The sequence below is a fragment of the Eretmochelys imbricata genome, chromosome 5, assembly GCF_965152235.1.
Source record: "Eretmochelys imbricata isolate rEreImb1 chromosome 5, rEreImb1.hap1, whole genome shotgun sequence".
Lineage (NCBI taxonomy): Eukaryota > Metazoa > Chordata > Testudines > Cheloniidae > Eretmochelys > Eretmochelys imbricata.
Window position 1 is genome coordinate 70133577 of NC_135576.1, and position 12130 is coordinate 70145706.

The following is a 12130-nucleotide window of genomic DNA, read 5'->3' on the forward strand; positions in this document are numbered from 1 at the left end:
AAAAATGTGTCTGGTTTTGTTTCAAATCCAAACTAAGGCAACGTTTACAAAGGTTTGCTAGTCCTGTGGCAAATGTGAGGAGCTATTTGGCCAATGTATGGTTCTGAGGGGAGACCATTAGAAATCTCTCTGATTTCACATGATTTTGACCTGAAATCAGGTAAAATTTGGAAGCTTCAGTGTCATTTTTGGAAGCAGAAACTCCAAATAAAGCTCAGGAAGTCAAAGCTATAAAAAGGTTTCCCCTAAGCCCATTTACTGAAATGGAGCCTTTTTGCATGTTTCTAAGACTAATGGGCTAGAGCCTTAGCTGCATCTACAATTGGCTCAGGGCATGTGAGGGGCAGAGGCTCCCTGACACTAGGCCCATCCAAGTCCTCCATATAACAAAAGGCAACCTCAGAACTACCCTAAATTAAACCTGGCTGCCCATGACCTAAAAGGACTACTCTAGCAGTTTGGGATGACTGGATGCTGTGGTGCTCTAGCCACTTCCTCTTACCCCAGGAACACCCCCTGTGCTGAGGGCATAGAGCTGCCTCGACAGCTCAGTAACATCCAGGGATTTTCCCTAGATTGCTGAAATCCTCAGGGGAATGGATTCCCTAGGTGTTTCGAAGCTGCAGACCTGGCATGCTAGGTCATTTTACAAGTACACACCAATCTGTCACTGGGGAGCAGAGTTATTTTTTCTAATTGTTCTTTTAATTTTATTTTTAAAGTATTTAAATTTAAATTAGAAACTCAGTCCCACGTTTGTGCTGGTTGCTGAAATACTGACAGTTTGGCTCTTTTAATTCACTGTATCAAATCTTCATCTCTGTGTTTAACAGGAAGCTCATAAGGTTTGGTTTTCTTGTGCAGCTTTTCCTCTCGCCTTTTCATAACTTCTCTGAAGTGCTCTTCCTCCTTCTTTTGTTTTTCCTGAAGTTCTTTCTCCAGGAGGTCCTCTTCTTCCTTAAGTCTGATCTGCAGCTCTTTCTGCCACTGTTGCAAAAAAAGAGAATGATTTCATTTTGGTGAATGATGTCTATATAGGAAAAAACACAATTTGGCATAACCAGGGTTAATGTGAGGAAAACAACTGCACAAACGGCAAAGGCTAATGATAATTTAAGGACAGGTATTTAGGAAAATGGCTTCTGTTGGAGGCTTGGGGCTGTGTGCAAGGGTTGGGACAGTGGACGGATGTCATAGCTTGCCTTATTGCTTCTAAAACAGAAGTGTATGACTTTGCAGGGAGGAAGGCTCATATGTCCAGTGGAAAATATCATGCATTTGTGGATGGCCCTGCTCAGCTCTATCTTAAACATAATACAATTGGTATTCATATTTCCAATCTATCTCATGGTTTCACTTACAGACATTCTCAATGCTGATAAACTGGAGGCGGGGGGGGGGAGGGAAGGAATCAAGGAAGAAATGTATTTGTTTGTTTCAGCCTTTATAGGGAACATCGGCATTGCCAGAAGTAAAAACATTTTGCTGAAAAAGACTGAAAGTATTATAGTGCTGCAATCAAGAAGCAGAAGTTAATGTCTCTTCTTTTGTTCCTCAATGACAATGTTATTACTGCATTAATGGAGGCCCTGCAGCTACAGACTCTTAAATACAGAAAATCCAAGTCTGAGTAACACAGCAATAAAAATGTGTCAGGTGTTTTGGAGGTTTTTTTAGGTTTCATAAGAAGAATAAAGTGTGGGTGGGAGGGGGAGAGAGGAACCACAGTCTCAAAGCACAGGACCAGGTGTGGTAAATTCTGGGCTGAAATGTAAATTTTCTCATGCTGTTGGGAAGCTGACTGGAATATTGTGAGACCCACTGATACCTTATGGGATAATCAATCCTAAAAAGTAGGTGTCTTTTTCAAAAAACTTCCCCCACCATGAAACAAACCAGTGGCTCATGGGCATGTTGTCCATGGTTACAGTGAATGTCAGCTGAGAGAAGTGCTCTGAATTATCAAAAAGATTTCAATTCACTTGGTATTTTTGCTGTCTACACAGTGACAACTCAATGGAAAATTAAATCTAAAAGCTGTTTAACATAATATTTCTTTCGTTCCCAAACCTGGCTTTATAAAATCAGCAATAATGAAGTCAGCAAAGAAAGGTGAATCAGATATGATAGCATATAGAGAATAAGGAATTTGGGATTTCTTAGGGGAGATTCATGAGAGAATTGTGATGGCAAAAGGAAGTCCAAAAACCAAAACAGCACTTCTGATAAACATAACAAAGAAAAGTTATTTACTTACTATTGTTCTTTGTGAAGCAAAATACCTGAAAATAAAATACCCACCCTTGGGAGCACATGCATTTCTGGCATTAAACCCTCTTAAAAGCATTGACCTTTGGGGTCACCTGATGTTATATAGGGAGTATGGTCCCAACCCCCAAGGTGCTTTTCAGTTTAAGCAAATGCTATATACTACCAAAGACCTTGGAGAAAGTGGGCAGAGAAATGCGGGACTCTTGCTAACAATCTACTGAAAATCTATGAATAAATAACCTTTTGTTCTCCTTATAATGCTGTCAGTAGGATGTGGCTTTTAGGAGAACCAGTTAAATAAAGATTGCAGCTTGCTCCACTGAACTGGACATCAGTTCTAGCTGCCAGGTCAATAGACAACGCAATACTGAGTAAAGGTATGAGCATAACTGCAGGTAGCAGGCTTGCGTGGCTTACTAAGACTTACTGTAGAGGCTACCTGGGTCCCAGTGAAGTGTGCTCTAAGACATTAAAGCGCTGACACATCCAAAAAACCAAACAACCAACACCCACCGTAGCAATAACCAGGGGCTGGCATTGGTCTTTGTAACCGTATTCAAACCAGCCCCTAGCCAAGGATACAAAAGACAGGGAGACCCTCCATTTGCCCTCACTCTTTTGCGTACCTCTCAGAATCTAGCCCTTAGTTAGGAATTTAGGATCTGGGCATAGTAGCCCCTTATATTTAGGAAATGTGTATGATCAGTCAGTGTAAATCTCACTTACTAGACTGGCTGATCTTATTGCAGCTAGTAATAGTCTTGAGGACATACAGAGCACTCTTCCAAAAGTGCAGATGGAGGGTCCATCAATGATTACAAATCAGATTTTGCTCTTAGTTACGCTCATGAAACCCAAATGTAACTGAAGGCATAATAGTGACCCACAATTGGTCAAATCCTGATGCAAAAGATGGTAGCTACTGTAGCGATATAGCATTCCTCTACCGCCCCATTAGGGTATTGGCGCAGTAATGACAAAGCCTGGTCCTGCTATCACTGAAGTCTCTGAACTGCAAAACTCCTATTTACTTTAATGGGAGCAAGATCATGGTATTAGAATCTACTTGAATCTAAGCCATGTACTTAATGACATCACTTTCTGAAGCATCTGCGACTATTGTTCCAACCAAAACTATTTAGCTCCAGATCACAGCACCAAGCAGTGCTGCCTCTCACACTTGGGAGAAGCTCCCAGTGAGCATCTGCAAAACTAACTCATTATCCTCCTTCAAATCTCTCCTTCAAACTCCCCTCTGCCATGGTGCCTTCAAAAAACTTGACAAGTTAGGTGGCTGAGACCACTGTCGATCATGCTGAACAATCTTGTCTCATTGTTTCATATGACTCCCCTGTTGGTCTGTCTGTAACCATCAGTTGTCTCTTTGGGGCAGGGACTGTTTTATTCTGTTTGTACAGCACCTAGCACAATGAGGTTCTGGTCTGTGACTGGGGTTCCTAGGCAGTATGGTAATATAAATAATAATAGTTAATAATATAACAGTTCTCACAAAATTACTAAAATACGAATATGTAGCTAAATGTTATGACACAAATTATCGGCTCAGTGCCTTCCAATTTAGCCACCAGATACACTCCAGTGTTACTAGCATCTGTTGCCAATCAGGACTTGCTAACGGCAATCCATCACTACGTCTCCGTGAGCTATAGTGAAAATTTACCTCTGTAGTCTTGGCATATCTGTCAAGTTGAGTTTAAGCAACAAGGTCAAATTGAATATATCTTTCTACATTGTTTCTAAATAAATAAAAGCAGAATGTAGCGATATATTTTTAGATAAAGAAGTTGATGCCTGAATGCAGTGCAGTGGATTAATATATTGCTTTAATGGACTAGCCTCCTGCCTCTCCCGCTCTTGTAAATCCTACAAGATCAAAGTGATTAAGAAATCGTTTTGATCTGTCAAGGTTAAAGGATGGTCACCACAAAACTGAGTCAAAGGCTTTGGATTCAGTTGTTAGGAACACACATCAGAAGAAATCAGTGCTCTGTACTCAGATGCAAGATTCTTGTCAGAAGAAAACAGCGCTAATTCAGGACACTAGGATTAGGCTATTATTTAACAAATAACAAAGGGAAGTGTTTTCCATAACTTAAGGAAGCAAATAAGATGCACTTGTGGCAGAGTTAAAAGGTAATAAAGTTTGGCAATGGCTGAATTTTGTAATGCTCAATATTCAATTTATGTGAATGCATATTTTTTTCAGGTCTGCTTGTCCTTGCTCAAAGAGCTTTTTTATAATTGTAAACAATGCTACTTGTCAAACAAAAAAATGGAAATAAGGATCTTACTTGATCTTCAATTATCTTCTTTAGCTCCCTGTCTGTCCGGGTAAGGATATCTGGATATGGATAAATTGGTATTCTTGCTTGCAAAAGTTCCTTCCTTTAGTAAAAAAAGAAACATCCAACATCATTACATATCAGCATTCATTTTTCTGAAATCATTTTGGAAGCGCTTATCTTATTAAATGCTATTGAACGTGCTATGCCTGCATCTATGCTAGTCTTTTTGGGGAAATCTTCAACCAGTGCATTTCCATCAATGGAAAAAAGAGTTGGAGTGCTAATGTAAATAGAGCTCAGGAATTTTCATCACTGTGTCATCAGGCCAGCTCCGAGTAGCGGTCAGTATTGAAATCTTCACAACTGCAACTAATGCTGTTTCTCTGTATTCCCTATTCTGTGCTAAGTATAAGGAATACCATAAATATTGCAGTAACATAAATAGGCTACCTCTGCACTTGCAGCATGATTGTTTCAACTGTCTACCTACCATAGAGTTACCTCTAACACCCATCATAGTAGTATCTAAAATTGTTTGCAGTATTGTTGGGAGCCATGTTGATTCCAGGATATGAGATAGACAAGGTAGGCAAGGAGATATTTGTTGTTTGACCAGCTTGTGTTCGTGGAAGATACAAACTTTAAGGCTGATTCACAGAGCTCTTCCTCCGTTCTGCAGAAGGAAACCAGAGTGTCTGAGCTAAATATAAGTTGTTAAGTAAACAACCTGTCCCAACGTATTAGCTCAGACACTCTGGTTTCCTTCCCCAGACCGGAGGAAGAGCTCTGTGAAGCTCGAAAGGTTGTACCTTCCACCAGCACCAGTTGGTCCGGTAAAAGGAATACCTCACCTACCTTGTCCCAGTAGCATCTAAATCCTGTTAATAAGTATTTTTATGGCAGAAGTCACAAGAGGGTGCTATTAATAGTCTTACGACTTTTACTCAGACTGTGAGCAATGTGGTCTCTGAAGAAATGCTGTGTTGTTAGCTTTTTTTGTGATGGGAGCTATTTGGAAGGAGCTGTTTCAAACAGAGAAGTTGCTCTCTAGACTCTTCCTGTACAGTTAGTTCTTGGTGCAAAGTTGCTTCCAAGGAACCAGGCATTAGTATTTGGGCTGGAATTCCTGCAAGAGGGTTTTGGTTGAGTGTTGTTTGACTCCTTATGTCCCAGCACTGGTGTGAATCAACAAGATATACTAAGAAAATGCCAAAAGTCAGTGTCACTGATTTCTCCCTCAATGGGAAACCAACATGTAAGATGCTGAGTTCTGCTACTGCTCAGCAGGGGGGCAACAGTATTCCAACTACCTAGCTAAAAGACTGTGTTATCAGATACTACATAGGTAAAAGACTATGTTATCAGATAGTGAGCACACAAAGAAGAAAAGTAATGAAGCTGCCTTGCATGCTTTCAAAGTTGTCAACAGAGCTCTAATCCAAAGCCCATTGACGTCACTCAGTCCTTCTATTGACTTCAGTGGGCTTTGGAGCAGGCCCACACTAAAAGAAAATGCATGGCCAAAGGCTTTCAGTCCTCCTCACAGGGTGGAGAATTTGTTCCTCCATCCCTTAAAGGGGAATCTGGACAACCAGGTCCCCATGTGTCCCCCTTCTTGTGATAATTCAGAGGATCACCCTGATGCAAGGAATGGGGAAGTTGGAATGGAGAATATTCTCACTCCCTGTGCTTATATTTCAGGGGCAATCCACTCTCTCCTGTTGTCCTGTTAGGAGTATTCTTTTGGGAGAGTTGCTGGTCCCTTTCATGCCCCTCTTCCCTATTAATGAAGGTATTTGTGGGGAGGTCATTAGTCTGGACCCTTCACCACCTGCAGGGAGCCCTAGAGAGACGTCCCCTGCCTCCTGTCTTCAGCAGCTGGGCTACCTCATGCTACCTACTCTCCTGCTGTTGCCATAAGTGACTCTTGGGGTGGGGGGAGAGATTCCTTCTCAGATAGAGCAGATGGGGGGCTCCCAGAGGCCTCCAAGTCCCTTCTGTCACCCCTTCCTTCCCCAAATGTATCTGTTTTGATAAGCAACACTCCTATTGGACTGACTCTCTCTTTTTCCTCCCTGTTTTCTTTACACAGTCAGGGTTAGGGAGTGGGCAACACACCAACACTGACCTAGTTGCTCTGGAGCAATAACAGCTACTATACACAATCATCCAAGAGTCTGCTCTTGGAACAAGCTAGCAGATTGTTTAAAGTGAGTGAATATGGCTTCTTTGAGCCTTTGTCTACACTAGCAAGCTCCATAACTGTAATTTGCTACCAGTGCAGCTTCCAGCTATTATTACCTCCCTGACTCTGAGCAGGATTATATAACCTGGTGATAAAAAGACATTAGCTATATCATATGTAGATTACAGTTTACACAATTACTCCCACAGATGGTGCTAAAAAGAGACAAGGACAAAGTCCTGTAAGCAGCCTGGAAGAAAAGGGACATGGTGTGAAGTTGCTTTTATTGCCATGCCTTTGCAGTACTGCACAGTGAAAAAGGCAGGAACTAAATGAAATAAAGGAGTTTCCTAAAATATAAGTTGCATTATCATCCTGTAGTAACAATAATAAAGAATCATCATAATATATTGCACATGTATAGTGCCTGCCATGTGAGGATCTCAAAGCACAAAACAAATATTAATTCAGCCTCACATCACCTGTTAGATAGGGAAGGATCCCTATCATACAGAGACTAGAACCCAGATCTCCTAACTCCCAGTCCTGTACTTTAGCCTCAATATTATGCTTCCCTCTCATTTGTAGCCAGCCAAAATGTGGTGCCATAGGGACTTGGAGCACACAACATGGGACTACACAGGAATTTGCAAACTCATAGTTTCTTTTTTTTTATTTTTTCTAAGTGGGAGAACAGGAGAGTGAAGGACTTCAGTTCTGAATGTGGCCTGGCCATCTGTATTACTTACATATTCCATGGTGTTGGATGCATACTCCCTTTCTGTGAATTCCCTTTTTTCCCTGGGTTTCCTTGACAATCTAGACATTTTTTTAAGCATAGGTCTTGTTTTGCATATTTAATTGTTTTTCCCCAAAGCATTCTTAGTTGACTACTGCATATTTATTTTAGTAATTATGCCTAATTGTAAAAATAGTATAAATTCAATTAATAATTATAAAGAGCCTTATACAATTTTGTGACTAAAATGTACCACACCTGCACAATAAAGGATTTCTGAAGTTAAAAAGCTTAGCAATTTCAAAGTATTTTCCCCTCATGTAGTGGAGATGATTAACCCATATTTCTTTATGCTCCAAGAGACGCAAATAAAATGTTTTTCTTTACAAATGAAAAAAACACCTTTTTACTAATAGTAAAGCATAAAAAACTGGGGCAGGGATCTATCTTTTTTACTTGCCCATAAAGCACCAGGCACACCTTCTGCATGGAACAATGTAAAGAACATAAAAAATAAGAATGTTTTTCATCTGTGAGGCTCCCAAAACCTTTACAAACTATATACATGCAGTAATTTCTTTTCCATATAGAGCTAGGCATTTTCTATCAGACTGCTGAGATCTTATATGATAAAACTCAGCCAAGTTTGAATTTCTATAGTCCAGATAGGCAATACTGAAAAGAAGGATTTCTTTTATGGTAAAAAGATTGATGCTACCTTACGTACAGTGGTGATATAGGAACTTGTTATAACAACAATAGCCTGCAATGGCTTAAAAGAGAACTGGAATAGTATGTGAAATTTAAAAACAAAAACAACCCCATCAAATGTTTCTTACCTGTATCAACCTTATCCCATTTGCCTCAGCTACGAAGTAAGACTGTAGCTCTCAGATGGACAAATTGTACCATAAAACCTGACACACAATTGACTACACCATATATGTCCTGCACTCTTGCCAACCTATACCATTTTTTACTACCTGGTTGGTTAATCTCTTACAGCTTCTTAGTTCCACATCAGCTCCCTCTCAATTTTGTGCAGTACAAGAGTTCAGTTTCATCGAGAGAAACTATCTGAATTGCTTAAATTTCCTTGGAACTGATTTTGTAGCATCTGAAGCACAAGTGGTAGTTTTTCAGTGTGCATTGAATTGATGTAAGATGAAGCTGGTCAGTGAAGATCAATTGAGGGCATGGTGATCCACAGTAGAGAAAGAGAAATGCAAATAATGATTTTTCTAGTGAACAGAAAATAGATGTTGTCTTACTGATCAAATCCTCCTTTGTAGATTCTGCACTGGGGATATAACTTGAAATTGATAATCTTTAAACTTTTGCTCAGAGCTGTGAGATTTTAAAGGGAAAAAATTGTGACCTACACCTTACAAAATGACTTTCAAGAAAACAGCCATTCCCAGCAGTTCACTGTATTCTATGTATTCACAAGCCCTCTAGCACAGAGGAACAGCATCAATGGGTTCACCTAAGAGTGTTGAAAGCAGACATTTTAATGGGTTTTTGCCATTTCCTCTACTCTAATCTGTATATGTTTCTTCTGCTTTATTTTCTACTAACACTATTCATACATTTTAAACAGAGGAAGAAAAATGGATTGCAGGACTTGTGCAGCACTGAAAGCAGCCTGATACAATACCTGAGTGCATTTGTGCAACCACAGTATTTTCAACCAACTGCAGTGCTGAATCCCTAAAGTACCTGACAGATGTCTATGTATGAACCAACTGTACAAGCAGCATGAAACTACTTTACCTTAACATGAGACCAAAATACCCAGGTTAGTGAATTTGATATTCACTTAGCTAACAAGCTTGAACTGCCTTATTGAAACCCATAGCAAATGCTTACTAAAAATGAAGCTGCCACCATCATAGTGAGCAACATCACAGTATTTAACGATGGATAAAAACAATGTATCCTTGATTTTTTTCACATTGTTGATGTATCATCTATAGACATTACATTTATAGCAATAAAATTTTTAATGTTTAATAAAAGATAAGTGTTAATATTAGCTGTGGTGTTAACTTTACTCATAAATCATTGTGATGAAGCTCTCACTCTTAAGCTTTCAGCTATGCTAATGAATTGAGATAATTATCCACATAGTGCCTCTTCAGCAGTCTCATACTGCAAATGCAAGGTTTCTTTCAAATACCTAAACACCTCCATACTCCATAGCAAAGGTTTATAAATTGCCCTCTGTGGAAGATGGAGATTTAAACACAGAACTATTATATTTCCAAAGTCAGAGCCTTTTGTTTTACTAAATGGAACAAAAGGATTACCTGAAAACACACAGAGAAATTCGTATAACAGTTAGCAGTACCTTTCATTTACATATTGGCCTCCATCCTCAGTTGTGTTACAGTCACCTCGTTCTGTTCCACAAGTGCACAACTGCCCTAAAGCCAGCATAGCTGACTACACCAGGGCTTCCCCTGTATCTGAGGATTCTCTAATGGCGTGGAGCTGGCTTAATGCATCACACCTCCTCATTTGGCCTAGCACAGGGAGAAGCTAGCAATAAAGGGACATGGCAGAGGCATCCCGGCCTTCTAGCGATCCCCAGAGGCCAAGACAATGCCTTTTGGTGCCCGTTCCTAAATTACACTGTTCTCTCCTCACAGGCAACCAAGGAGGGGAGTGATTTTTCCTGAATTGTACTGTAAAACATCACTGCTACGTTTATATTTATTTTTTTTAAGTTTTAATTGAATCTCTTTTGTTTAATTTGTAGCTGACGTAGTGAGGTTCTACCCTCTTTCCTGAGTACCCATACATTTTTAAAAGGACAACAGTCAGATTAAGATTTCCCTATTTTCAGGCCAACAGGAAGGTATACTTGGCTGCCAGCATAAGTTAGAGAAACCTCCAGGTTGCTTTAACTTATATTTTGCTATTTAATGGCCACTCCAGCAGTAGCACTCCAACCGTCTCCTTCCCCCAGGTCACGCCCTTTGCCCCAGGTAGTACAGAGCCATTATGCTGTCTCTGTGTCATGCGGGTGCTCCCTTTACTCCTGGAGGCTGGATCCACTGGCTTTACAACTCTTTTTAGTTGCCAGAGTGGTGTGAAGGGCCATGTCACAGAGTGACTGTCCCTTTAAGAGGAGAGGGGTCTAGCCCCACCTGTGACACTTTGCTTGCCTCCCCAGGTGCAGAAAATAAGCAAAGTCACATGACAGGTAGATCAGGTGACAAAAATCAGGCCATCTGGGGAGGAGATAAAAACATAAACCTCCAGAGTGAGTGCTAAGGGAGGGGTATGGTAGGTTAGATAACCCACAGAGAAGACTGGTAGGAGCAATCCTGTCTGAGTCTGAGTCTGAGTCTGAGTCTGAGTCTGAGTCTGAGTCTGAGTCTGAGTCTGAGTCTGAGTCTGAGTCTGAGTCTGAGTCTGAGTCACAGCACAGCACAGCACAGCACAGCACAGCACAGCACAGCACAGGAGGGCTGTGGAATCCCTCACCCAGAGGAAAGCTGGACTTGAGTGCAGGGTCCAGGACAGGAGGCTTGAGGGGAAAAGACTCTCCAGAGAGATGAGGGGCTGTAGTAGAACTCCCAGAGCTCCATGGCTCAGAGGTAACTGAAGGGGAAGCAGGGAACCTGAAGCTCTGGTGACTGAGGGTGAAATTGGAAACCCCACGTGAGAAGGGTCACAGGAAACTATCTGTATAAAGACTCAATAAATGAGACCCTAGGAAAGAGAATATGATTGTGTATTTTGGGTGTGGAACAAGTTTATTTGGGGAGGCAAGAGGGGACCTGAGGGTAATGTGCCTGCAGAGCTATGTTGTGCCATGAGGGAGCATATTGTGCTTTGGGATGGTACTTGGCCTCCATACTCTAATACTGCAGTTCTCAAACTGTGGGTTGTGACCCCATTTTAATGGGGTCACCAGGGCTGGTGTTAGACTTGCTGGGACCCGAAGCCTGGGCCCAAGAACTTCAGCCCTGGATGGCTGGGCTCAGGTTAAAGGCCTGGGACTGTAGCCCTTGGGCTTTGGCCCACCCGCCTGGGACAGCGGGGTTTGGGCAGGCTCTGGCTTAGGTCCCTTCTCCTGGTGTCATGTAGTAATTTTTGTTGTCAGAAGGGGTTTGAGAACCCTGCAAAAACCTCTGGCCCATTGTCTGTAAATCAGTTTGGGGTCTTTTGAGGTGGTGATTTATAAATAGCATTTTGACAATATTCCTATTACGCTTTTTGTATTTTAAATCTAGGAGGTGGTGATCTTTTCTATAGTTTGTAGTGACCTATGCAATTTCCTCTTGCTCCATTGCTGGCTGGCTGCGGCATTAGTTTTCTCAGATTTGTCTGATTGTTGTTTATTCTAGTATATTTGTTTTATTTTCCTCCTAGCACTGTCTCTCTAATGGAATTAGTTACAGTTTCCTTACTCTAAGCACTGAATTGACACTTCTTATGTATACGGGTTTTCTTTGAGTTGGTTGTTCTTTTGGATACTGGATTCTTTCAGCTGGACTTCTGCCTGTAAGTTCTCTTCCTCAGTCTTCTCTTCGCTAAGTTATTTTAGCTGCGGCCCAGTGCATGGAAAATCATTATCTATTAAACTATGGATATGCTGACTTTTTTTTTTATTTCAAG

At 41.0% G+C, this 12130-nt stretch overlaps 1 protein-coding gene across 1 annotated transcript in view; it reads right to left on the reverse strand.

The window, feature by feature from the left end:
- Positions 1-798: 798 nt before the first annotated feature.
- The window catches only part of TMEM232 (transmembrane protein 232), a 142159-nt gene continuing 130827 nt past the window's right edge, over positions 799-12130 (reverse strand). Inside the window, exons 12-14 of the mRNA XM_077818018.1 lie at positions 5433-5455; positions 4584-4677; positions 799-987 (exon numbers count right to left, since the gene is read on the reverse strand). Of these exons, the coding sequence (XP_077674144.1) occupies positions 799-987; positions 4584-4677; positions 5433-5455 (306 nt within the window). The remainder of the gene's footprint in view (positions 988-4583; positions 4678-5432; positions 5456-12130) is intronic.